Below are 27,924 nucleotides of genomic sequence, written 5' to 3'. Positions count from 1 at the left end.
CACTTAGAATTGTATATCCAAGAAAAATAACCTTCAAAAATTTGTTGAAACTGAGACATTTTCAGATAATTGAAATCAGAGAATTCATAGACAGGAAAATTGCAATGTAAGAAATGCTAAAGAATGTCATACAATGTGTATGAATTGTACTGTATGTAATTATTTCTGAATGAGGTTATTTTTTTTAAATACTTGAATAGCTCAGGCTGAAAGAATATCAAGGCTGAGTAGGAAGCTATTATTAAGCGTCAAATATATCTAAAATTGTGATAATGTGGGACAAACATCGGAAGGAGAAAAAGACATAGTTTCACACTTAGTGATAAAAGTAATAAAAGACATAGTTACACACTTAGTGGCCGGAGGTGTTTTTTTAAATCAGACTGCGAAACTTCATAGTCATCTGAAGACAAGAAGTAGTCAAAGGATAAGAAGAAAGGACCCTAAGATAAATATGGAGCAAAACTCAGTAGAATGTGCTTTTCTTTTTTGTCTTGTAGATAAGCTCACCATTGTGCACCATCCAAATGGTAAGTGGTGTTTATTGAAGAATTTAGGACTAAAACAAAGCCCAGAATAAACCAACTTTTATATCAATGTAAACCTAATGTGATTAGGCTGGTCAGTGTAAAAACTCACAGAGATTTTATATTTATATGTAAAACAATTTGATATCCAAAATAAATGTGAGGTGATTCTAGAATTGCAATGCCAGAGGCAATGTGATATGGTAAAAGGAGCATGCACTTTGAACTCTGACTTGGCTGTTCAAACTTAACTAGCTGTGACCTTTGACAAGTCACTTAAACTCTTTATGCCTCAGTTCCCTCATATGTAGAATATAGATAAGAATTCTGTCATGGGGAATTGCTATAATGACTGATGATGATTGATGTAAATGGCATTAACTTGGTAAGTGGGAAACATTGATAGAGCAAATGAACTTAGAATAAAACTTGATAGTTGGAAGGGTTCAGTTTAGTGTGATGAGAGAGAAATGTGTGCAGAAAGTGGGGAGGGCAGAGAGGAGCTGCAGGCCAGCTGGGAGTTGTCTAAAGAGCTGTGAGCTCTGCCCCCAGCCTGAAGCAAGGCAAACTGTGGGAACTGCAGAAGCAATAGAACAAAGTGTGTGGCTGGATGGAAAGTCAGAAACTTGTGATAGAAGCAGGAAGTGCCATGGGCCACAGTGCAGTGGTAGGAGCAAACTTGTTTAAAAATGTGCTTTGTAATTACCTGATCCTGGTAAATGGGGAAGAAAAGAAGGCAAAATCAAGTGGAGGTTGTTATTCATGGTGTTGGATAGTTTCTGGGCTCATCATCTCCTCAGTATGTGGGTATGAGAAATTAATACATTAAATATTAATACAAATTAATACATAATTGCCAAGGATGCCTTTTCAATATGCACATTTTATCTCTTTAGTGTTTTTTATCTTTACCCATATCCTACTCTTTGCATATATATTTTTTAAATGCTGAATAAAGAAATTATTAAATTTGTGAATGAGTAAAGAGTAACAGAGTTTGTATTTCTAGGTAACGAAAGTGCCCACAATGAAAGTATGTTATATAACATACCCTTTGGCAGTAAGGTGGGTTGTATTTATCTTCATTTTTATAAAATACAAACAAAGAACTTATTTGTTGAGAAAGAACGTGAAAGCCTTCTATCCTGACTATGCTTTGAAACATTCCAACAGATATGAACTAAATAGGTTACGTATGCATTTGTGTGCAAAATACACAAGCATTAATTTTAAAAACATAGCTATTTGGAAAAAAGCAAAAAAAGAACTCAAAGGAGAAAGGCACTGAAGCTAACGTGTGCACAAACATGTACAGACCAAATAAATTGTAGAGGAGTTATAAACACATCTTTAGCAAAAGGAATATGATGAGTCTATTTGACCCACAGTTTATATAATCCTTGAAATCTAGTTTTAGGAAAAAATATAATGTGAAAATATTGTTCATATGTGTTGCTTCACTTTGTAGTATTAACTGAAAGTAAATTGCTAATGAAAAGCTAAAAATAACCCTAAAGAAAGGGTGCAAATGGAAAAGCCAAGACCGGTTCAAGACAATATCCTTGATGTCCTGACCACACACTTTTCTTCATAAAAAATTGTACTATTCCAACTATCTACATATGTGATGTAGGAGATTTGCACTATTACCCAAGAACATGTGGCAGCTGGATTTCTTGCTAAAATCCTGAGTTAGGGCCCATAACAAACTAGTTTTTTTTTTACCAAATTTCGATAACCCTTTAAGTTCTCCCATCCTTCAATACATCATAACATAAAAGTTACGTTATGTTAAATACATAAACATAAAAGTCATTCACTCTTAAGAACTGCTTGAAGTATTTGCTTTTCTGGATCATTCTGTGGCCCACCGGTGAGCTATAGACTGAATGGGTCTGTAGCACACAGACTCATGAGACTCATTTGACTGTCGCAGAATTGGGAGGTACCATCTAGCTCAGGAGTTTATGAAAATATCTTTGTCAAGCAAAGTTCCTTCTACAAGATCTGAAGGACTATTTTAAGAGCAAGCTTTTGGATAAGAGGAAAATAATATAAATTCCCAACACTTATGCTCCCTCAAAAAGGAACTAAAACTTAAACACAAGGACATTGACGTGGTTGAACTTGGCAGTGATTCTTTCCTTTTAAGATGGAGGACTCTCTTGCCAGTTGCCTCTGCAAAGCTGTTCTCAGCTGACTGCGAAAGGCAACTATGACTTTGTCATGTTTCTTTGTTCATCCTTAAAATGGAGAAATGCTAACTCTGCGTATTTTTTCCTTAGCTTCCTGCTCGACCCCAGGTGGAAAAAGATTTTGGTTTCTGTTGCAGGAAAGATCACTAAAGATGGTAAAATATCAGCTATATATCAACCATATTTTTTAGAAAACCTAAAGCAGGCTTATTAGGAACTTGAAAGATCATTTGTCTAACAAATGGAATACCTTAAATATTTCATTGTCTTTTCCTGAAAGGATAAACATGTGTATTTTTCAAGCTAAAGGTGATTGTTCCTTAGAAAGATTTATATGTAGGGATGATTTTATACTAGCTAATCAATTTCAGTTGATGATTATTCACTAATACATTTCCAACGATCTTATTTTCAGGTTATTATAATGAAACTCAAGAATCTGCAGACACTTTCTGGGTGAAGCAAGCTTGCATTTGGATTGACTGCTGTCTCAGGACAAATCTTTGCTATGAAAGCAGAAGCAAGTTTTGAATTTCAGAATGTTATTGCCACAATTTATTGGCATTGTACCTGCTTCAAATGAGCATATCAAGATTAAGTTTGAATGCTATAGAGGAGTTGCATTCTTTGAAAATTCTTGCATTTTACCAGGCACTTTGCCTGTGAAGCAGGTATTTCCAATTTTTAAAATTAAAAACAAGAGCAGAGAAGTTGAGCAGAGAAGTTAAATGCTCTGTAGCAAAGTAATTGGGCCTATTTAAGGGGCTAACCTTATAGTTTACTCCTCCTACACTGAGAATAAACATAGGAAAATACAAATTTGTTTTATACATATTGGTTTTTCCAGTGGATAATCTATTTTCTGAATTTCTCACGTTCAAAACTCTAATTGTTATTATCAGATCGTGCTTACAGCAACCTTCCATTTTCAGAACCTGTTTGCATATAACCTTGAGAATATTATTTTTTTAACTTTCTATATCTCAAATTAACATACATTTTCACAACCTATATTCTCTATTAACAGGCCTACAATTTCATCAACCAATTTCTTAGAAGCAATTTATGAGCTTAAAATAGAATGCAGTTTTACCATTCTATGATTTCTGCCCACAGTTGCTACAAATAAAATGAATGTTTAAAGCTGTGTCTGACTTTTCAAAACAAATGTATGAAATTAACCTCTGAAGTCTTCTGCTTACTAGTTTACAGAGAGAATTCTACCAAGTTTTTTAATAATTTCACTGTGTAGAGCTCATAAAATAAACATACAAATTATTTTTTACTAGCTTCTCAACAGTGAGTGATAGGAATATCCAGTATTGTAAAGTAATTAGCCTCCAATTAAAATAAATTAATTTTTAAAAATACATGCATACTATATATACTTAATACATACAGTAATGGAAATTTTAAATACATGTAACCACCATTCCTAATGTGATTTATAAGAAAAAAATGGAATTCAATAAACAATTTAGGATAAAAAAATAATAATAAAGTGATTCTGCAAAACACTGCCCATAAGTTTCTCATGACCATTAACACTCTCAAACTCGTTTTAAAAAATAATAATTTTTTTTTGATTGGTCCCTAATAGGAGGTGATTTTTGATTATGACATTTGGAAATTCGGTTCATAGTTTCACCTTTAAGTTTTCAAGAAATGGAATGCTCCCATTTGGTGCCTCAGATGGTAAAGAATCCACCTGCAATGCAGGAAACCTGGGTTCGATCCATAGGTTGGGCAGATCCCCTGGAGAAGGGAATGGCTATCCACTGCAGTATTCTGGCCTGGAGAATTCTGTGGACAGAGGAGCTTGGCAGGCTACAGTCCATAGGTTCACAGTGAGTCAGACACAACTGAGCAACTTTCATTTTCATTTCTGTGGATTGTCCCACCCAAAGAATCAGGAAAAGCAATAGGAAAATTGACTGCTTTTCTATAATTTTCTAAATCTAAAATTCAAGTGTGTCTGTTATCTCTATTGGGCTTCCCCAATAGCTCAGCAGGTAAACAATCCTCCTGCAGTGCTGGAGACACAGGCTCAATCCCTGGATTGGAGAGATCCCCAACCCACTCCAGTATTCTTGCCTGGGAAATTCCATGAACAGAGGAGCCTCATGGGCTACAGTCCATGGGGTTGCAGAGAGTTGGACACAACTGAGTGCCAACATGCTCTGTATCTCTAAAGTGAGAATTTCCACAGGCCTGTGACTACTGTGTACAGTTCTACTGTCGACTTTATTTTTATTAAAAATGTGAAATCCAGTAACAGGTAAAATTTCAACTCTTCTAATTACAAAGGGACTAGATCATTTCTTACCTGAGACTCTATTAAGGGTGGAAGTGGGAGTTAAAGCATAAATGTTATTCAGTCTTTGAACATAGAAAGAAATCTAAAGGCAGGACATGCAAGTCTACCTTCTGAACTGGGCTAATTTAGAATGAAATGATAGGAAAAAGACCTTTAATCATCTCTTCCCTAGAGTTCTGGCCCTTGAAATGTTTTGACTTTGTCATCACAAAGAAAGGAAGAAAAAGAAACCTAAAAATAACTGAGGTCCCCACTGTGGCTCCTAGGCCATGGCTCCTCCCCTGCTTGACCTACTGGGGCTCCCCAAGTGGCATTCGTGGTAAAGAATCCACCTACCAGTGCAGGAGACACAAGAGACTCGGGTTCGATCCCTCGGTTGGGAAGATCCCCTGGAGGAGGAAGTGGCAACAACTCCAGTATTCCTGCCTGGAAAATTCTATGGACAGAGGAGCCCGGTGGGCTACAGTCCATGGGGTCACACAGAGTTGGACACAACTGAGGACAGAAGAGAGTTTAGAATCAGGGGCTCAGAAAGGAGTTCACATCATGCCTGTGGCATGGAAAGGAGAGGTGAAAAGTAGAGCAATGCCAAAGCAGACGAAGGGTAATCCAGATTTAGGAATGATCCCAACTGAATCCACAGACTCTTCATTGGCACGTGGGCTTCCCTAGTTGTGACATGCAGTCTTAGTAGCCCTGAAGCATGTGGGATCTTAGTTCCTTAACCCGGGGATCCAACCCACATCCCCTGCTTTGGAGGGTGGATTCTTAACCACTGGATCACCAGGGAAGTTCCAGGGGCTATATTTTTAATTTCTGGGCTTTACCCCTAACTTACAGAATGCTCTCCATCAAATCTGAGCCACTTACAGAAGCTTTTTTTTTCGTGTTGGAAGAGATCAGATATCTAGACTAGTAACCTCTGTTCAGTTCAGTTCAGTTGCTCAGTCGTGTCCGACTCTTTGTGACCCCATGAATCACAGCACGCCAGGCCTCCCTGTCCATCACCAACTCCTGGAGTTTACTCAAACTCATGCCCATTGAGTCGGTGATGCCATCCAGCCATCTCATCCTCTGTTGTCCCCTTCTCCTCCTGCCCCCAATCCCTCCCAGCATCAGAGTCTTTTCCAATGAGTCAACTCTTCGCATGAGGTGGCCAAAGTATTGGAGTTTCAGCTTCAGCATCAGTCCTTCCAATGAACACCCAGGACTGATCTCCTTCAGGATGGACTGGTTGGATCTCCTTGCAGTCCAAGGGACTCTCAAGAGTCTTCTCCAACACCACAGTTCAAAAGCATCAAGATTTCGGCGTTCAGCTTTCTTCACAGTCCAACTCTCACATCCATACATGACCACTGGAAAAACCATAGCCTTGACCAGATGGACCTTTGTTGACAAAGTAATGTCTCTGCTTTTTATTTTTTTTTTCTCTGCTTTTTAATATGCTATCTAGGTTGGTCGTAACTTTCCTTCCAAGGAGTAAGCGTCTTTTAATTTCATGGCTGCAATCACCATCTGCAGACTAGTAGACTAGGAAGTTATAAACTTTCCTTGGTGATTTCAGGCATTTGTTTAAGAGCCCTAGTCACTGCCAGGAAGGGAAGACCTGCATGGGAAATCTGATGATTTTGTGCCGATTCTGGAAGCCTGAGCTAACACACCCTACTTTTCCCATCATCCCTTCCTCAGTTTGGATTCATTCCTAAGTCGTTGCTCTTAACGTACACAAGAATTAGCCCCTCCCTCAAGTTTTTAAATTTATTTGACTCCAACTTCTAGAGAAATCTGGATTGGAATTAAATGTTATCATAAGAATTTTACATTTAATATTCACTTTTTTTCTACTTAGTTTTCTGGTTTAAAAAAGCATCATCTAGACAAGGGCTTCTCACCTGGGGCATTTGACAATATCTGGAGACATTTTCATTGCCGTAACTGTGGAGAAGGTGCTCTTGGCATGTAGGGTGTTGAGACAAGGGTCGCTGATAAGTATGCTATAATCCACAAGACAAAGAATTATCCCATCCAGAATATCAACAGTGTGAGACTGGGAAACTCTGATCTACACTATAAGGTAAAATGGGATCAACACTTAAAAGAATGTTGTTAAAAGTAAAAACAGTTAATTTTATATGGAATTTTCTGGAAGTGGGACCCCCATGATAGTATAAATCAGTGTTTTTATTTTGAAGTACATATGGCATAACTTAAATGGACCATTAAAAACTCAAAAAAATGGATGACTCTAATACATTTTCATAAATCAAACAGATTATTCTACCAGGGGAGACTCCAGTTTTTAGAAAATAAGACTGTTCTCAGTATTGTTCTAATGAAAATGACCTTGTAACTTGAGTCACGATTATATCTTATGCGTGCTCTTAAGTATTTGCTCACCTGAGTTCCTTCTTATAATGCTCAGGAGGTCTGATTTTAATAACTTGGACTTCCCTGAATTTTTATGCTTAGAAAAGCATATTGCTTTTCTAAATTGGTAAATATTTTGGAAAGTAGCCTGCTCCTGAACCTGATCTAGTAGCTCTCAGCCAATTAACGCAGGGCTGGTATGAGACCCCACTTGATGTCTTTCCGTAACCATACCCGCCAACCATACCTGTTGGCCTGCCTTATTTTGTGGGGCTGACATCTAAGGCAAGGACTGCCACACAGAAGACAGCACAAGCAAGGTTCTAAACACAATAGACTTGGAACTTCTCTGGCGGTCCAATGGTTACGACTCCCCACTTCTGCTGCTCGGGGCACGGGTTCAGTCCCTCGTCAGGGAGATCCTGGAGCTCTCACAAACTGTGCAGTGGGGCCAATAAATAAATAGGCCTCAAATTTATAAATTACAGCATATGATTTCCTCAGTATTCTCATCTTCAAAATGCAGATTCTTACATAATTTCACAGGTATTAAATGACTTCATGTACTTACATGCATTCAGAAGTGTGAGCTTTAGGACTTATCTAGTTTGAATATGGCCTCAGCTATATCCCAGCTATCTAAACGTAGCCAGTTTTTCAGTTTCCCTGGGCCCTAGTTAATCATTAGTAAAGTAGGGTTATCAATACCAACATCAGCACAGGTGGTTTGAGAATTAAAAGTAAAAAAATAAAAATTTATCATCCAAAGAAGACACTTCTAATGGTAAAATGAAGTATTGCTAATGATTATGATTGTTTAAAAAGCAGGCATAAACTTGGACTACCTTCAGCATAAGCTGAGATATATCATCACTCTTCTTAAATGAGATGTAGATGCTTAGTACATTTTTGGTTCCAAATGAATGCTCAGTGAAGATAGTTGGCAAAAGATAATCCTCTTTGAAATGTGAATACAGTGTGATACACTAGTCTAACTTGTTGTCTGACTGGCTCTTAGGCACTGGGTTACAGCATATGATTCAAATCCATATCATTATTTAGAAAACCAATGATTTAAAAAATGTTGACTGACCATCTGGATCACCCATAACCATCAGCAGCCTCAAGTAGAAAATCTATCAGTGGTACAGTACTGTATTTTCCAAACTGTGTTACAAGGAACTCATGAATATTCAATTAAAAAGGGTTTCTGTGATCCAGTGAGGTGGGGAAGTGCTATGTAATTTAGTCTCTCTTAGAAGAGCATATTAGACATCCAAGTATTGAAGACTAATCCTGCAATAAAGAAATCTATACAGTTTGAAAAACACTGGCTTACATTTTATGTATACATAAGCTGGTCTCATTTTCCACTTAATGGGAGAAGGAAAACTGGCTGAAAGATGCTTGCTGTAATATGTTGAGATGGAGTCTGAAACCAGGGTTCAGTTCAATGGGAAACTGAAGATCAGTGGTTATCAAGATCAATCAGCGATGTTTGTCAAGGAGAATGGTGGGGGATGGTAAGGGTTGTGAGTATATGCATGAGACTTATTTGGCACTCGGTATTTGCACTTGGTTAGCAAAAAGCTACTTCCTTGGTGGCTCAGATGTTGAAGGATCTGCCTGCAATGCAGGAGACCTGGGTTGGGAAGATCCCCTGGAGTGGCTGCCCACTCCTGGAATATTCTTGCCTGGAGAATTCCATGGAAAGGAGCCTGGCGGGCTACAGTCCATGGCGTTGCAAAGAGTCAGACACAATAGTGTCTAAAGCTTTCACAGCACTAGCAAACAGTGAAAGAATAAGTCCTGAATTTTGCAAATGATAAAAGTTGGTTTCAGTCAGAATAAAGATCACTTGTCTTCAAACAAATGAATTAGTGAACGGATTTCTGAATACAACACTGTAGTTTCTATTGTATGATTTTTGGTATAACTTTAAATCAACATTAAATTTTGTTTCAGTCAGAACTAAGGTAAGACCACTCAGAGATGTTATGCAGTGAAGTGTATCAAACAGGAAAGCAATTTCTGTGTCCACGGAAATGAGTGGGATAGTTTTAGCTCAATTTGCTTTCTGTTGCCATAGGTGATCCTTGGAGAGAGAAATTATCCTTAGCAAATTAACCAACAATGTCCGATGGATTATTTCTTTATTTCTCAGGGTAAGGACGGACATGTTAATTCAACTATGATAAAAAGTACTACAGTTTTGCCTCTAGTACTTTCTCTTTTCTTCACTTGAGAAAAAGAAAGACAAGGGATGTGGGAAAGTGTAAGCTGAGGCTGTGTTCATGCTTGGTACTCAGTGAAAGCATCTGCAGTCACTAATGAGCCTTAAGCATCCTTGCAGGACACTCACGTTTGTCGTAATGTTGCAAAATGAGATGTTTTGTAACTCAGACATGGCAGTCCTGCCCAGTACCTCCCAGATATTCTGCATTAGCAGACATGCAGGATCCCAGCAGAAGACTTGTCACTAAGATTGACATTGAAGGACATAAGAACCTTACTTATGATCGCCATATGTTTTCTTCACCCTGACTTCCATATGTTATAGTGCTGTGACTATATTTTATTTTGTAAGAACACTTATATAAGATCTGCCCTTTTAGCAAATTCTTAAGTGTATAATACATTGTTATTAACTAGGTACAATGCTGTACAGCAGATCTCTAGAGCTCATTTTTAGTGAAATGTTTATACACCTTTGCAACTGGAGTTTGGTCTCAGATTATCTTTCAGGGTTTAACAAAACAACTCATCTATATCCATAAGAACTATTTGCTTCATCACCTTCTTGAAAAGCATAATAGAGAAGCAAACATTATGCTTTCCTGTAGAATAAGCTAGTTCTTCAGCCAGGAAAGCAAATGTTCATTAAGTTTCTGTTTGTTTCAGCCTCTGAAATGGAAATGGAACAGCAGAATTCTTTGGAATGTGACAGAAAAATATTTCCCAAAAACATCTTTTAAAACCGCAGTAGAGTAGCAATAGTTTAAGACCAGAGAGAAGAGCAAGTCTAAAAGCCCTGTGGCAGGAGGAAACAAAGAGCATCTGAGAAGCTAAAACCCTCAGGATGCCCAGAGCACAGACAGCAAAGGGAACACAGACTATGGTAAGAATAGATTATGCAGGGCAATAGTAAGGATTTTTTCCAGAAAACAATGGAAGTCATTAATAAAGAAGATGAGACATTTGCATTTTGAAATGAACACTTCAGCCGCACTAGGGACAACAAACTGGAGAGAATATAACAAACCAGATAGAATTTATTGTCCAAGAACAAAGCCTCCTATTTGTTGCTAGTGTTGAAGCTACATGTGTTCTATGCTATACAATGAATTGCCAAAAACTTAGTAGCTTAAAATAAAACATTTGTGATGTTACAGTTTTGATGGGTCATGGACCTGGCCATAGCTTAGTGGGGCCCTCTGTTTAGGATCTCATAGGGATACAAAGGAGAGGTTAGTTCAGTTCAGTCGCTCAGTCGTGTCCGACTCTTTGCGACCCCGTGAATTGCAGCACGCCAGGCCTCCCTGTCCATCACCAACTCCCGGAGTTCACCCAAACCCATGTCCATCGAGTCAGTGATGCCATCCAACTACCTCATCCTCTGTTGTCCCCTTCTCCTCCTGCCCCCAATCCCTCCCAGCATCAGGGTCTTTTCAAATGAGTCAGCTCTTTGCATCAGGTGGCCAAAGTATTGGGAGTTTCAGCTTCAACATCAGTCCCTCCAATGAACATCCAGAACTGATCTCCTTTAGGATGGACTGGTTGGATCTCCTTGCAGTCCAAGGGACTCTCAGGAGTCTTCTCCAACACCACAGTTCAAAAGCATCAATTCTTTGTCTCTCGGCTTTCTTTATAGGAGAGGTAAACCAGGCTGAATTTTCATCTGGATGCTCAAATGGGAAATAATCTGCTTTCAGGTTGTTAACAGAGCACATTTCTTTGTGGCTGATTGACTAAGGGCACGTCATTTTTCTGGTTGGAGGCCACCCTCAGTCCTAGAGACCTCATGCAAGTACTTGCCACATGTTGTACTGTTTTTCAGATGCTCAGTCGTGTCCAACTCTTTGCGACCCCATGGACTGCAGCACGCCAAGCTTCCCTGTCCTTCACTATCTCCTGGAGTTTCCTCAAACTTACATCCATTCAGTCAGCGATGCCATCCAACTAACACATCCTCTGTCACCCGCTTGTCCTCCTGCCTTCAATCTTTCCCAGAATCAGGGAGTTTTCCAATGAGTCAGTACATTGCATCAGGTGGCCAAAGTACTGGAGCTTCAGCTTCAGCATCAGTCCTTCCAATGAATATTCAGGGTTGATTTCCTTTAGGATGGACTGGTTTGATTTTCTTGCAGTCCAAGGGATTCTCAAGAGTCTTCTTGTCACATGGATGTCATCAATGTGACATCGTATCATCAATGCTTACTCCATCAAGCCCACAAGAGCCTCTCATTTCAGGAGGGCACAGCCCCTCATTTACAGCTTTTACCTGAGAGAGACAGGCTCACCCAAGATATGTATTTTTATTATCTGAAGTTGAACTGATTTGGGACCTTTAATTACATCTGAAAAACCTTTCACTTTCCCATATTCTGCCATGAAGGAGGAAGTCAAAATTCCTGCCTACACACACTGGGGAAAATAGTTAACACCAAGTGTGGCCACCAGGGGGCAGGAATCACAGTGCTGCCTTAGAATTACGTCCACCACACCACCAAATGCTTACATTTAATATAACAAACTGTTGAAGAAAACTAGTTCCAGGTACAGTGAGACTTTCCCACACAGACCTGATCTTTGCATGTTAATAAGAACATTACTGAGAGAAGATTCCTTTCCTCGAGATATCCGTAATGCTTCTCCATAAATACGTTAGTCGCTCATTCGTGTCCAACTCTTTGTGACCCCGTGGACTGTAGCCTGCCAGGCTCCTCTGACCATGGAATTCTCCTGGGAAGAATACTTGAGTGGATAGTCATTCGCTTCTCCAGGGGATCTGCCCAACCCAGGCATCAAACCCGGGTCTTCTGCATTGCAGGCAGATTACCGTCTGAGCCACCAGGTAAGCCCGAGTCTTCTCCAAACTACAGATTTATTCCATTTCTTCTATCATCCACCAAGAAATAACTGCCCTGTGTTCCTTTGATATGTTTCGGGAAATTGTAATATCTCCCTTAGTGTTTTCTGGTTCTTTTCCCAACTGCATCTGCTTTTACATTTGTGTTAGCTAAGTGTTTTTCCCCAACATCACAGTCCCTTAGTATAGCTACACGTTCGGCATGGAAACAGACAGGGGAGCCAAAAGAGGGTGTGAATAATATGTTGTCAGTATGACTTTTTTGAACTCTGTAAATTTCCAATGTATTTGCCTATGTGGGATTCCTCTGAATTATGCAAACCCAACATGGTATCCAACACTGTTAGCAATGATACTCAAAACAACCAAAAATTTCAGGAAACCAAAATTTCATCTTCTAATTTTTAAATCACTCATTATTTTCCTGATAATCAAAGTAGCACTTTAACTCCTATTTAACACTCAGTACAATTTTTTATAGCAGCAGTGAAAAGTCATTGGAATATTTTAAGCGGAAAAGTTCATTCTGACTGCAGAACAAAGAATGGATTCTAGAGAGGCAAGAGCAGAGAGTCATGGGGCTAGTGTGGTATTCACAAAGTAATTGTGGCTTGGATTAGGGTGATAATTCAGGTGATAAAGAGGTTTATTTTTATACATATTTTGGTAGTAGTGTCAACAGCGTTTGCTATTGGGTTTGATATGGAGGTAAGAAAAAAAGAATATGAATTAGTGTAGAAATTTTTTACTTGAACAGTTTGGGGATGTTGGAGAAGGCAGATGAGGAGAAGATTTGATGGATTATATGACATTGGTCAAGTCAATTCATCTAGTTCTGGAGACTTCCTTGGCAGTCCAGTAGTTAAAACTCCATGCTTCCCATGCAGAGGGCAAGGCTTCACTCTCTAGTCAGGGAAATTTGATCCCACAGGCCACAAGGCATGGTCAAAAAAGAAAAATCTAATTCTCAGTTTCCTCGTGGTTAAAATGGAATCAACAGAAGTAGCATCTCACTGGATAGTTTTGAAAATTAAATAAGTAATGCTTATGAAACACTGTAACTTGGTAAATGCTCAACAAGCCTTGAATTATCGTCATCTTTAGCCGGTACTTATCGTGAAATACAATGAATAAGTAAAGCTGAATTCAGTATCTTTAGGGACATTACAGTTGAGGTGATAATAGTTCTCTTTGTGACAAGTATGGAAGTTAAAATTTTATTTTAAAATAATTTTTGGATTATGTATCTAAAGTCCTTTAATCCTTGGGGATCTGTATCACATTTTGACCGTTAGGCTTTTGACACTTATTAAGTTATCCGTGAATTTAGAATAGTTTGAGGAAAGGTTCCTGATATTTTTGTTCATCTCATTAAAAAAAAAAAAAAAACCTACTGAAGGCTATTCCAAGTCTTCAAAATCGACTAAGGGTGTAGGATAGGGATTCAGCGTCCATTTTCATCCCTTTCTAAGAAGATGCCGTATTTAAGGTCCTGGGAGGCTGTCGCATACATCTGTCAGGCTCTCCAACAGGAAGAAGCTCCACATGATATATGTTCCACCAGTGAGATGGTCTCAGGGGAGATATGGAAGATGCAGATGAAAGGGAGAGCATCTCCCTCTCCAGCTGTGGAGGCTGGCCAAGCAGTCGGACCCTGGTGTTGGTGTTGGTGGCCAGTGGGATCTGTATCAAAGGGTCTGGTCGCCAGCTTCTAGAGGCTGAGGCACTAGTGGTGGCATCAGCGATGGTGACGAGCACAACTGCTCCTGACTTCCCTAAGCGGACTTTAGCTCTTTGAAAGACGTTATAATATACTCCTTTCTTGTCTGAAATTCCTTTTTGATTTAAATATCTAGAATGGCTTCTGTTCCCTAAGTGGAACTCTGACTGGAACACTGAGTCACATGGAGTCAAATTTAACTCTATTTTTCACTAGTTTTTATCTGATAACATTTTTCTTGACTACAGTTTCCAATTTATTGACCCTGTTGCCCAATTTTCATTTCAGTCACTCAATTCACATTTTAGGTTATTACTTGGTATTCATTAAATAAATTAATGTTATGAGGTCATCATCTGGGTTATCTGCTTCATAAAATAATAACTTATTCCTCCTCCAACTGTCAAATAAGTCTAATACAATATTATCAAATTACTTGGAAATTTAGAATCAATATAAAATCCTTTTGAACTTTATGTAATCTAAGCATATATATAATACCTTACAGCATAATTTTAGTAAATTTAATTGCCAGTATTACTACAGGTGCTGCCAAATCTTTATTTATTGACTACCTAGTTATGGAATTTATATTTCTCTTTATTTCTTAAGAATATTTAGTTAAATCAAATGACCTTCTTTAAACTCATTTTTCATCAAAATCTAAAAATACCAAGTTACAAATTCAGGAAGAATTTCGCTTACAACAATAATCAAGGCATCAGCATTAAATTATTCATTGGTTAGTTCTTCTTTTGTTAGTTCTCTTTACATAAAAATTTTAGATTGTGTTGACTATGATTATTTCCTCTTTAAATATGTTCAAATCCTCATTATTCATAACCTTATAATCTGACTTTAACCATACTTTGAAGGTCCAGATTGCAGAAAAACAAACCTTAGAAAGCCTGGCACCAAATGAAACATTTATCAGATCTGTGGCTGGATCTGATTTAAAATATAGTGGACACACAAAGGCAAAAATAAAAGTTTTTAAAAAGTCAATGATTTAAATACTAATGGGTGACCCAGATTAGCTGGAGTCTCAATATCATCTGCTCAGATCTATTTTCCTTCCCAGGCTGTGGGACTGAGGAGGGTAAAGTGATCCAGACACCAGAGCTTAAAGGCGAGCCCTGTCCGTCAAACACAGTGGTCCACGGAGGAAACTCGGATAGCCTTTTGATCCATTTTATTTACCTTGGAACTGAATACCGGGATTTTCCTGAGATCAAGGGCCATTATAGATTTGATAAAGAAACAATAGAAAGCTGGGAATAAGCTCTTCTTGAGACGATGACAGACCCAACAGTCCCTGAGCACCATGGCTTGATGTCCTTGGAGGAAAGGGCATGACCTTATCAGTGTTACCAGAAAAATATGACTCTGATCTCTTGGCACAACATTTTACATCTTTTTTCTCCACAGAGAGGGGATAGTGCCAGACCGTGCACTGTGTTCATCATCTCTTACTGAAAATGCATTTAACTTTTGCCTTAAAGCTGTCTGCATTCTTCCTTAACCAACAATCCCCTCTATCACACAGATTTACTAAGAATCCTTTGATCTTCACTAAATTGGTCCATTATGGAAGGGTTTTTTTGGATTGTTCTCAATTTTACCCATACAAATTTACCCACCCAGTGCATGTTAGGCATGGTGGTACAGTGGAATATTAATATTTGACCAATATTAGCATTAGATTTTTAACATATTTTTGAAAACAGTTCCTTCCACTAGTATCAGCCACCAACACGAGGCACAGATAACACACTCATAGTTGGTAATTCTTAAGTGGGCACTTTATTAATTGCCTATTCTACATAAAATAGACTGCATAGAAAACAACCGTAAAGCCCCCTTATCATGCACTGTGAACCTTACTTAACTCAAAAGTATGCAGGTGGCTCTGCTGATCTCTACAGGATTTGCTCACATATCCGGGGTCAGCTGCCTGCCCTAATCCTGGATGGCCTGGGCTAGCACGTCACAACTTGGCTCCTCACGGAGTGTTGTCTGCCTGCAGCATGGCCCTAGCACAGTCTTAGAGCAACTGTGAACGGCAGGAGAGATGACGTTTGCATAAATACTTTTCCTGCTGCTTCAAGCTTCTGTCGCTGCCGCTTTTACAGCGTGCCGCTGCCCAGAGTCAGTCACGTGGCTGACCCAGAGTCAGTAAGGAGAGAATGAAAAATTATATGGTAAAGGATGTGGCGACACAAAGAAAGAAGATGAAAACACTAATTCAAAAGGATGCAAGCACCCCAGTGTTCAATGCAGCATTATTTACACCAGCCAAGATACAGAAGCAAACCAAATGTCCATGGACAGAGAAATGGATAAAGAAGATGTGGTGCATATATACAATGGAATATTAGCCATCAGAAATGAAATTTTGCCATTTGCAATGATGTGGATGGACCTAGATGTTATTATGCTTAGTGAAGTGAGTCAGAGATAGACAAATACTATATTCTATCACTTACAGATGGAATCTAAAAAATAAAATAAAGCAGAAACATAGTCACAGATACAGGGAACAAATTAATGGTTCCCAGTGAGCAGAGGGAATGGGAGAGGGACAGATAGGTGTAGGGCATTAAGAAGTACAAACTATTATGTTTAAAACAAACTACCAGAATTCATTGTAGAGGTCAGCAAATATAGCTAATATTTTATAATAACCTTAAATGGAGTGTAATCTTTAAAACTATCAAGTCACTATGTTACATACTTGAAACTAATATTGTAAATCAACTCTAATTTTTGAAAAGAGATGGATATATGGAGGGGTGAAAAAAATCAGGCTTCTTAATATAAGAAGTCTACCAGAGATACTTCTTAACATCAGTTTATCACATGAAAATGTACACAAAACCAAAAAGAACAGTTATATTATTAAAAATAGCAAAACCCAAACTAAAATGATAAGGACACATTGGGAGTAACACTGATACTTGCATCTCTAATGTTAAACACATTCAAATCTATAGGAAAGCACCAAAATTCCAATGGTAAGTTCTCAAAGGACAGCAACACAGAGGTCATGTAAGTAGTGCAAGTAGTGAAGAAATACACAGGACTAATGTTTATCCTCACTTGTGATCAAAGACATCAATTAAAGCAAACTTAAGGTAGAATTTACAATTAGTATATTGCTCCCCCCATAAAAAGCCTAATCTTTCTTATTTATAAACTTCAGGATCTTTCTAATCCCTACGAAATGGAGCATTTTAGTTTGGGGCCGTAGATCTTTGCTCCCGGCAGCAAACATTTGTTCTATTGGGCTCTCCAATACCTGAATTTCCCAACCCTCTTCCTAACAGGGTTGCCATCATTCTTTTTAGAAAATTTTCCAATTGACTATATTTTTCACAACAAAATAATTCCAGTTTGCTCACTCCCACTGCAGCCTCCCACTTCATAAGCTAAGTGTGGTAGATTCTTCCTCAACTTGTGCTTGGCACAGTTCCCTACATTTTCTCCATCACTCATTCCTGGGCTGCAGATTCAACAGTTGAGGTCAAAGTAATCCTCATACATGATAGAGGTCAAACTGTTCTAACAGCATGACCTTGGCTGCAATTCTGTCTGCTCATCCCTCAGAGGACCCCTGCTTCCTGTCCTTTCTCCTACTTCAGTCCTCTAGGGTCCCATTTATTATGTCATTTCCCAACCTCTGAGATGGAGATAAATACCCACAATAAATATCCATTTGTTCAGATGGCCAGGGTTGTTTTTGTGCTCATAACCAACACTCTAGTCTGGAGAAAGAGAAATACAGAGATTCCAGTTGGATGTATCCCCCTAAAAGATACAGTGTTCTGATCTCCAGGACCTGTGAGCAGGACCTGATTTGGAAAGAGTCTTTGCAGAAGCTATCAAGATAAGATGAGGTCCTACTGGAATAGGGTGGGCCCTTAATCCAGTAAGACTGATGTCCTTTTAGAAAGAGGAGAGACAGGTGCACAGAGAGAGAACACTCTGTGAAGACACATGCATTCGAGGGAAGAACATATCATGCTGCGGCTCCAGGCCCAGAGCTGCCGAGGATCCCTGCCAAACCACCAAAGGCAGGAGGAGCCAATGAAGCATCTCTGAGAGGTTTCCAAGGGAACGTGGCCCCAGTAACATCTTTGTCTCAAGCTTCTGACCTTCAGAATTCCGAGACAACGCTTTTCTGTTGATTTAAGTCCCCAGTCTGTGGTACTGTGTTACAGCATCGCTGGGAAATATATGATTTAACTTATTACCAATGACAGTTATTAACCACTTATCATGGAAACATACATTACCATATGTAAAATAAACAGCCAATGAGAATTTTCTGTATGACTCAGGAAATGCAACCAGGGTTGGGGAACAGCCTAGAGGGGTGGGTGGGGAGGGAGGTGGGACAGAAGTTCAAGTGGGAGGGGACATGGGTAAACCTATGTTTACCCATTTTCATGCTGATGTTTGGTAGAAACCAATGCAACACTGTAAAGCAATTATCCTTCAATTAAAAATAAATAAATTTTTAAAAATTATGAATCACTTATCATATAAGAAGCTCATTATATATAACATAAATCTTTTCCTAGATAACTGCTTGTATGATGTTTTTCATCCTCCAAACCCAAACTTTTGCATGTACTAAACATGTAAATAAGAACCCAATTAGTAGATTCAGTTCAGTTCAGTTCAGTCGCTCAGTCGTGTCCGATTCTTTGCGACCTCATGAATCGCAGCACACCAGGCCTCCCTGTCCATCACCAACTTCCGGGGTTTACTCAAACCCATGTCCATCGAGTTGGTGATGTCATCCAACCATCTCATCCTCTGTCGTCCCCTTCTCCTCCTGCCCCGAGTTAGTAGATAGGACCACACAAATGAACAGGAAGTGTAAGACAGAGTAAGATTACCCTAAGAAACTAAGTATTTTCTACATTATCCTCTTCTCCCCAACACTTTACTTACCTTGTTTTCAACAATGAGTAAAATGTCCCTCCAATCATCAGTCAGGTGACTTTTTGAATATGTTCACTCACTAAGTTGTATCTGACTCTTTGCGGCCCCATGGACTGCAACACTCCAGGCTTCCCTGTCCTTCACTATCTTCCAAAGTTTGCTCAAATTCATGTCCATTGAGTTGGTGATGCTATCAAACTTTTTGAATATCATATAAATGTTTACCAAAATAAATTGAGTGTTTGACAGACCAAGAATCATGTACTATGTAGTAGCACAAGAGTTCTAGATCTGGATTTTCACCAAACCAAAGCATCATATCATTTCATCATAACCAAAGCATCACCAACCCTGAAATGTATATAAATAGGAAAAGTAGGTATGACTTGTCTTCAGTTATATTTATGTTCAATGTTCTATAAAATGATTAAGATCAGTAAGATGGAAGGACATTAAAACAGAACAGATATGGAGATACTCACTGAGTATATCCAGAAGGTCTTAAGCACTGACTGTGTTACCAGTTGAGTAGACAGTAGTCAGGGTAATTAAAGTGAGCAATGATAAGATTTTTAAATCTTCTTCAAGTTTTATTATATTTGACAAAGTTTGCCTGCAGTTTACTGGGCAAACACAAATGTGTGTTGTAGATATTACACTAGCTTTTTTATTTTCTGCTGAGATTTTTATTATACATTAGCTTCTTAGTCATTTCAAAATTCCTCGAATTTCTTTCTGATGCTGTCATTTCATTTAGCAACTGGATAGAAGCAGCTGAAAGTATTTCTTGGTCTTAAATTAGAGTTGGCCATGACAAATGTTCCTGCAAAAATATAGGATGAATCCCACACATTTATCACGGCATCTGGGCCATGTTTGTTTCTGTAGGACAGAGGAGAGGGTAGAAAGGATTCTTATGTTGGTAAACTGAAAGTCTAAGAATTACACTTGCCATCTGGGATTGCTTTGACAAAAATACTGGCCTGTTCTTCCCACTTAATTACCAGAATGAAGTATCATCCTGCAAAGACAATGATCTTCATGATCAGGACTTAAGGAAAGCCAATAAGAAAAAAATACTTTGACTTAAATGTGGTTGGATCTTTTACTGTGACATTCAACAAGCTTCTCAAGTCTTGGGCAAAAATTTCATGCACACATTTAGCCTATACAAACAAGAAGAAGTTACATAAACCCAACATAATTAAAGCAATTTATACAGGGCATAAACTTCATGATGTTTTACAGTCAACTTGTAAGTAAAGAAGGCAACTAACAGAAATAACTTCTCTCAGCAAAAACACTTATGTGGTTTGCAGAGTTCCAAAATACCAGTCTTTAAATATGTACTATTCCACCAAGTGCCGAAAGAACAGCAAACTAAATGGAGCAAAATATGGCCTCAATTTAGAGATTTTGGTAAGGAAGGAAAATGAAGACCTATTTTTATATGTGCTGTCATAAAGAATCAACTTAATTTCTCCAGCATTATAATTTCATTAACTCCATTAGGGAATACAATTTCAAATGAAAAGCTTAGGTTCACCTAAAACTATTGAACAATTAACTCTAATGCTAATACTTCTGGTATTAAATCTACTGCATTCCAGGTATACTCAAACTTTTCCACTGCAGGATCTTCCTTGTTTTATAATAGAAATGGTATACTTTTCAGGCCAGATGGGCATCTAAGAAGCATGCTAAGTGGCTGCCTGAGGTCATAATTGGAACAAGGACTCAGAAATGCTGCCCTTTATGGAAATAACACTAATTCGGGTTCCTTCCTATTAGCCACGTATCTGAGTAAACCTTAGCAGTAGACCCACATTAGAGCCCTTTATTGAGCTGATGTCCACCAGCAATATTTCAGGGAATATGCTGTCAATCCCCAAGATTGCTTTGACAGAATTATTACAACAGTGAACATTTGCCCTGAGCACCAACTTGACACAATCCTTTGACAAGCAGTTTCACTCATGCAGTGAAGAGAACAGATATTATATGATTCTCACCTAATCGACTTCATGGTAGCTTAATTTAGAAATGATATGGATAAAAGCTAGTAGTAGTATCAATTAATTTTCTGATTCTGCATCTCGTAACAGAATAACCAATTGCTTTTCGAAATCAAGTCTCAAAAACATTTTTTTAAATTAACTGTACTTTTTTGATACCAGTTGTGAGGACACTAATCATCTTAAGGCTCACAATACTTTATTTTAAACCAAGAATTTTCATCTTTGGAAAGTATCCTTAACTCTTCATAGGAGAGTGGCCAAGTTATTTGGAAGAAATCCTGGGTCTACACAATTGAGGCTTCCCCAATGGCTCCGTGGGTAAAAAAAAATCCATCTGCAATGCTGGAGCCACAGGAGACACAGGTTCGATCCCTGCCTCAGGAAGATCCCCTGGAGGAGGAAATGGCAACCCACTCCAGTATTCTTGTCTGGAGAATTCCATGGAAAAAGGGGCCTGGCAGGCTATAGTCCATAAGGTTGAAGAGAGCTGGACACAACTCAGCATGTCAACAACAACAATGTGACTATGTGCTAGAAAAAAAATATGTCGAAATAGCATTTATTTTTGCACAACCTCAGTTATGGCATGAAGAGTAGCTACAACTCTTTGGCAAATTTTCTTTAAGTCATACATCTCATGGAAACAAAACAGCCCAAGTGAGCAGAGCCATTTGGGGTACATAAGTCAATTGCAGAGTAATAAATGGAGGAGGCTTAATGAAACATTTGCTAAAACTCTCAGGCCTCAACATAGGAAGGGAAAGTCTGAAACTAGCAAAAATGCATGAGAAAAGATATAAAATTGCTAGGTGTTAAGAAGGAGTCAAGCCAATAATTACAATGTGTTAGCCACAGTGGGGGGTGGGGGTGTTGCTGAGGGCCTCCTTCAAGAGACAGCCTGCTGCAAAGAGCATGGGGTGCTGGGAGCTCAGACTCCCAGCTAGGGCATTCACGCTGAGGCCGTGCTCCCTGGACCGCTCCCACCCTCTGCCCCCACCCCATTCCGGGCTGCTCCGAGCTGACAGGTGGGGAACTGCAAGCCACTACATGTAACCAGTGCAGGAATCTTTTAACAAACAACTTTGGCTTTGGACGGCCCAGCATCCTCCAGGAGTGGCATTGCAGCCTTCCTCGCTCTCAGCCTAATGATCCTCCTTGTTTTTTCACAGGTGTTGGGCATGCAATGCAGTCTCCATCCTCTCCTCACCTCACTTCTCCCCTTTATTTTTCACAGGTAATCCCTTCCCCTCCCACCCCCCGCAACGCCCCTTAAATCGCTTGCATTTCTGATTCCATCACTGTGTCCACTTACTGGAGGATCTGAACTGATGCCAACAAATATATAAATTAATGTTTGTTCTGGCTTATCTTGCTGAGAGACAGAACAATAGCTGAAAATTTTTATTGAATTGTAACCATGGAGAAAAAATACCAGCAGCTCTCCCCTTTACTGAAGCATATACCATTTCCAAAGTCTTGTTTCTTTTTTAAGCGGTTGCTTCCTCTTAACCATTTCAAATAGAACCTTCCCTTTTCTGGTCCTTCCTACTGCATCCATTTCTGCACCTCTCTGTCTAGCTCAAAGTAAAATATATTCTGTTGATACTGATGTAGAAGTTATATGGATGAGGAGCAAATAGACTTTTTCTAATAGACTTAAGCATTTAACACTCAAGAATAACTGTTCACACTAGATACACACTAGATTCTAAACTGCCACACTTTCGCGTTTTGTGCTTTTCAGTACCGGAAGAGGTAAGTATACATTTAGAAGTGAATTTAACCTCAATATAGGAACATAAAGTCTGAAATAACCTTGGCTTCAGTGGTGGTTAATGCCCCAAAGCTAAGTCATTTGATCACAACTATCAAATAAAGTCTGCATTAGGACTCATTCAGGACTGTAAATTTGCTTCTGGAAAGGACACTTGGAGGCAGTTCAATACCTCTTTAGCAATTATTGTTCAAGCTTCCATTCATCCCAGGTTTGTCTACACCATCAACCTCCCTTTCCCGCATGGTTCATGACTCTAAATTATCCATTTGCATCACTTCCGTATAAACTCTTATTTTCTTTGTAAACAGAATGGAACCCGTAGGCTAATCAGACTCCCCGTGATGCTGCAGACATGGAGGATGAATTTTTATTAGAGGGTAGAGTGGGAGGATAGCGAACAAGCGCCTGCTCCATCCCCTGAGTGCCATCTGCGTTCGGGGGCACAGACAGTGCCCACCCAGAGAGCTCCCCCACCCACAGAGAAGCCCACACACTGCACCCTTGACAGCTATGTGAGGAAGAGACACTAAAGCTGAGCAAAACACGGAACTGCACATACCGGTCATCAGAAGATGCTGAATAAGCCCCCAAGGAACCAAGATATGAGGCTCATTTTAAGTTTTAAAATCAGCTAACTCCTCTAGCAAAATTGAGTTTTTCTTTTTTAAAGCCTACAGAATCTCTAATTCCCAATCTGTTCAGAGACTTACCTCCCTTTACAAACTAACAAAAATAGATATGCAACCAACCTCTGAAACTCAGAAGAAGAAATAGAAATTGCTGCTTTAGAGTTTCTTTGCAACTCAACATCTTGAATTAGATATGAGGAAGCAAGTCACCTTTTCTATCCTTTGAGAAAGGCAGAGAAACAAGGTACTCTCTGGAGTTGATATGAGTGAGAAATCCCACCTTTCCTGACTCTAAAACAGGAAGGGTGTCCCTGACAGATAAGTGAAAAGCCTGAAGGAAATTGATTGGAGAAGAAGTGTGTGAGCATCAGGGATAGGGGGGTGGGGAACAAAAAAGAAAGAAAAAAAAAATAGAAAGGAATGGGAAATGAATGAATGTAAGTAAAATCCATGCTTGTTTTCTTCTACTCCTAAAGTGACATAAAAACACATTTTGTTGTTTGTTGTTGAGTCCCTCAGTCGTGTCCAATTCTTTTCGACCTCATGGACTGTAACAATCAGGCTCTTGTGTCCATTGGATTTCCTAGGCAAGAATGATGAAGTGGGTTGCCATCTCCTACTCCAGAGTATCTTCCTTACCCAGGGATCAAAACTGCATTTCCTGCAAGTCGTCTGCATTGCAGGAGGATTCTTTACCACTGAACCACCAGGGAAGCGTAAAAACAGTTCAGTCACTTCGTCAGGTTCAGCTCTTTGTGACCTCATAGACCGCAGCACACCAGGCTGCCCATCATCAATTCCCTAGCCTCCTCAAACTCATGCGCCTCGAGTCAATGATGCCATCCAACCATCTCATCCCCTTCTCCTCCTGCCATCCCCTTCTCCTCCTGCCTTCAATCTTTCCCAGTATCAGGAAAAACACATTTAGACCATGTTAAAAAAAAAAACACTTTTAGTTATAACCATCTTACTTATAAAATGATTCCAACATTCTAATAAATGTTAGTAGATTTATCTGTGACTTTAAATTTTAGACTATTCTTGTTTTAATCATTGTATTGTCTAGTGTTTATTTCTTCAGAAGATTGCTAAAATATATACCAGAAAAATATTATCTTCATTTTAGGAGGGGGAGGGGAATGGTCCAGAAACAGTCAGTGTTCAACTCCTTATTCTGTATCAACAGCAGATCTGCAATGAGAGCTCAGAACCTCTTTTTGGATTCAGATATAGTCATAGGATGACTGAATAGAAAACCAAACATTAGTGACAATCATGAGCTACTCTGTTAATAGAGCGATTTTGCCCTGTGTGTGGCCTCAGTCCCTCATGCAAATTGACTGCTGATGGCGGCTCCTCCTGTTTACTGCCTCTGTCTGGCCATCAGCAGTGGAGACAGTTGGTCCCCAGCTACGACCTCTGCAACCTAAGGCAGTGCAGAAATGAATACCGATGCAAAGATAAAAGCTTTATAGAAATTATCATTGCCAGTATTCAGTTGTTCTTTTTTTTCTAAATTGTTAACATATGAGAACTGAAAGCTATCCTCTTCACTAAATTTGAATCTATGCTAGATGATAATAAAATGAATTGCTTTCTGAAAAATCATACTTGGTAAGATGGTGAACAATTATTTTCTATTTAGGGGAATCAGAGGGATAGTTCAGTCTCTCATATGGTTTCTCCCACCTGCTTCATAAGTCCAAACTCTTCTTATCACCAACAGCCTGGCCAATTCTCTGTTTAAGTTTATGATTACATCTTTAGTAAGATCTGCATTGCTAGTACCACAAGAGTCACTATAAAGCATTCCATAAATAATTTTGAGTACAAATAGATAATCAGAAGCCTGGGAGAACCCACATATGTTAACTGGATACCAGACTTCAGATCCTTTCTCATTAGCTCAGTAGCAAAAACTGATTTATCCAAGCAATTATTAATATCTAAAATATCTGAACAATTACAAATTAGTGATTATTTGAATTATTTGAAGATTGTTATGAATGTTGTTAACAGTTGTAATTTATCATCATCAATCTATAGATTCTAAAAGAAAGAGGTTCCAGTAGAAAAACATAAGAAGTTTAGGGATGTGAACGATATAGAAGCCATAAACTTTGAGAAACAAACCATCAGAAACAGGACATATGATGTAAGAAAGAAACATCAACATAGGGAGGATTTTAAAGACAAGTCACATCCATTTCACATGTCCACCTAACTCTCGTTATTGCTAATCTTCTGTGCTCATTGCCAGTTTTAAGGTCAAGAGCTTCAAGTATATTTTCCTGAGTTGGGCTGATATAGAACCACTTTGCATTCTTTGCCTTTTGTTTTAAAGAGACTCTAGATTGGAAAGTAAAAAGTCTTTATCCTTGACTTTAAATGGATTGAATTGCATGTGAGAACAGAGTGTACTGTTTCCTCCTCCTCTTATGTTTTCATAACTGGTGACCCGAAATCAAAATAGAAGTGCTGACACATTCATAGGGCAAGTTGATATATTGTGTTCGGAATTCTTACTATAACACAAAGTGACAGATGACTAAAAAAATAATATTGACGGATTTGTTAAATAGAAACCTAACATTAGGAAGTCATTAAATTATTCTACTCAACTCATCAACTAATGCAACTGAAATTCACTCCTAGTCTAATATTCTACATCTGTGAATAAAATGTGCTACTCAGGTGATGTCTTATACTACCTAGTGCAAATTTAATGCATCGCCTGATGTTATTATAAAATCTGTTTATAATTTTATTTTGGCTGTTTATTTACTCAGCATGCATTTATTGAGAACTTACTTTGTTCCAGGATTGAGTATACAGAAATGAGCCAAACTGACAAATTCGTCACCCTTAGACACCCTTACATTCTCCTTTTGGGAGATAGACAATTTTTAAAAATAATCTATAATAACTTTAAGCTAAGTGGAGATAAGAACTATGAAGAAACACAAATCAGAGGAAGGAAATTGAAATGACAAATTGCCATTTTATATATTGTGGTCAGGGGAGGAAAGATGATCAAAGACAGAATAGCATGAAGGGCCCAGTCCTCTACTGATACAGATAAAGAGCCTTCCAGACCTAGGAAACTGCATATCCAAAGGTTTAAATTTGGGAATATGCTTAAATGTTTAATGAAAATTGGGCGTGCTTAAAGTAGAATGTATGAGGGGGAGATTATAGAATGTCATCAAAGAAATATTCGAAGGACAAATCACTGAGAGCCTTAAAAGTCATGGTAGGGACTTCCCTGGCAGTCCAATGGTGAAAAATTTGTACTTCCACTGCAGGGTGCATGGGTTCAATCCCTGGTCTGGCGACTAAGATTCTGTATGCTGTGCAGTATGGCAAAAGAAAAAGAAAAAAAAGTCGTGATATAAGGAATACAATAGTAATTAAGGTTTATATGTTTTAGAAGACGTATAGAGCAAATTTTGATGAGGACTTTTAGCTGCTACAGTGATCAATGGTCTTTGCACTTTAAGAGTTGACATTTGGCTCTTAACATTGTAATGAGCTATAGCAGAAAGAAAGGGGAGTAGAATGGAAGTTAGGAAGGGGGAATATGTTTGAATTCATGGTAGAATACAGGCTTCCCTAGTGGCTCAGATGGTAAAGAATCTGCCTGCAGTGTGGGAGACCTGCGTTCAATTCCTGGGTTGGGAAGACCCCATGGAGAAGGGAACGGTTACCCACTCCAGTATTCTTGCCTGGAGAATCCATGGACAGAGAAGCCTGGCAGGCTATAGTCCATGGGTTTGCAAAGAGTCAGACATGACTGGGCAACTAAGCATACACGTGGTAGAATACACTTTCCTCACCGTTGTGCAGAGAAACCCACCTCATTATTAGGGAAGGTGTCCATATGACAGATTTTCTCCACATGCTAGAATCTGGTCTTACTGAGTTCAGGTTCTAGGGACTTTTTCTACTAAGAAATAGAGTTTTACAATCTAGTCAGCATAGATTGAGAATATCAGTTGTGTTCGGCTGTACACATAACATCTATACATTATAGACATTCATGTCTTAATGATGCCACATTGGTTAAAGCAGAAAGTGCATTGAAACCTCCTTCTTACATGATGAATTAAGATGATGAACAAAGGAGAAGAAAATGTGTTTTCCTATTTTACAATATTTTTCAGGTTCTGGTCACTTCTTCTGCAACTGACCCCTGCTTCTTAATCCAATTTGGATGGCCCAATCATTTTCCTCATTTATCTATTGTGGAGAGCTTCAGTAACAATATTAAATGTACATGAACCAAACACTTTACCAATACTAAGAAAACTTGCTTACAGACTACTTAAGATACAG

General features: G+C 38.8%; 1 protein-coding gene across 4 annotated transcripts in view; it reads left to right on the top strand.

The window, feature by feature from the left end:
- Positions 1-3,617, top strand: part of BANK1 (B cell scaffold protein with ankyrin repeats 1) — a 317,486-nt gene extending 313,869 nt beyond the window's left edge. For 3 of the 4 annotated variants that reach the window (XM_043871400.1, XM_043871398.1, XM_043871397.1), the window contains exons 14-17: positions 501-530; positions 1,537-1,592; positions 2,813-2,877; positions 3,138-3,279. In XM_043871400.1, the coding sequence (XP_043727335.1) occupies positions 501-530; positions 1,537-1,592; positions 2,813-2,872 (146 nt within the window). In that variant the 3' untranslated portion in view covers positions 2,873-2,877; positions 3,138-3,279. Of the gene's footprint in view, positions 1-500; positions 531-1,536; positions 1,593-2,812; positions 2,878-3,137 lie in introns of all 4 variants that reach the window. The other variant, XM_043871399.1, reaches the window with a different exon arrangement.
- Positions 3,618-27,924: the final 24,307 nt, after the last annotated feature.

This window comes from Cervus elaphus, chromosome 17, assembly GCF_910594005.1.
Source record: "Cervus elaphus chromosome 17, mCerEla1.1, whole genome shotgun sequence".
Lineage (NCBI taxonomy): Eukaryota > Metazoa > Chordata > Mammalia > Artiodactyla > Cervidae > Cervus > Cervus elaphus.
Note: the sequence above shows the minus strand (reverse complement) of the source record. Positions and strands in the feature narration are given on the sequence as shown.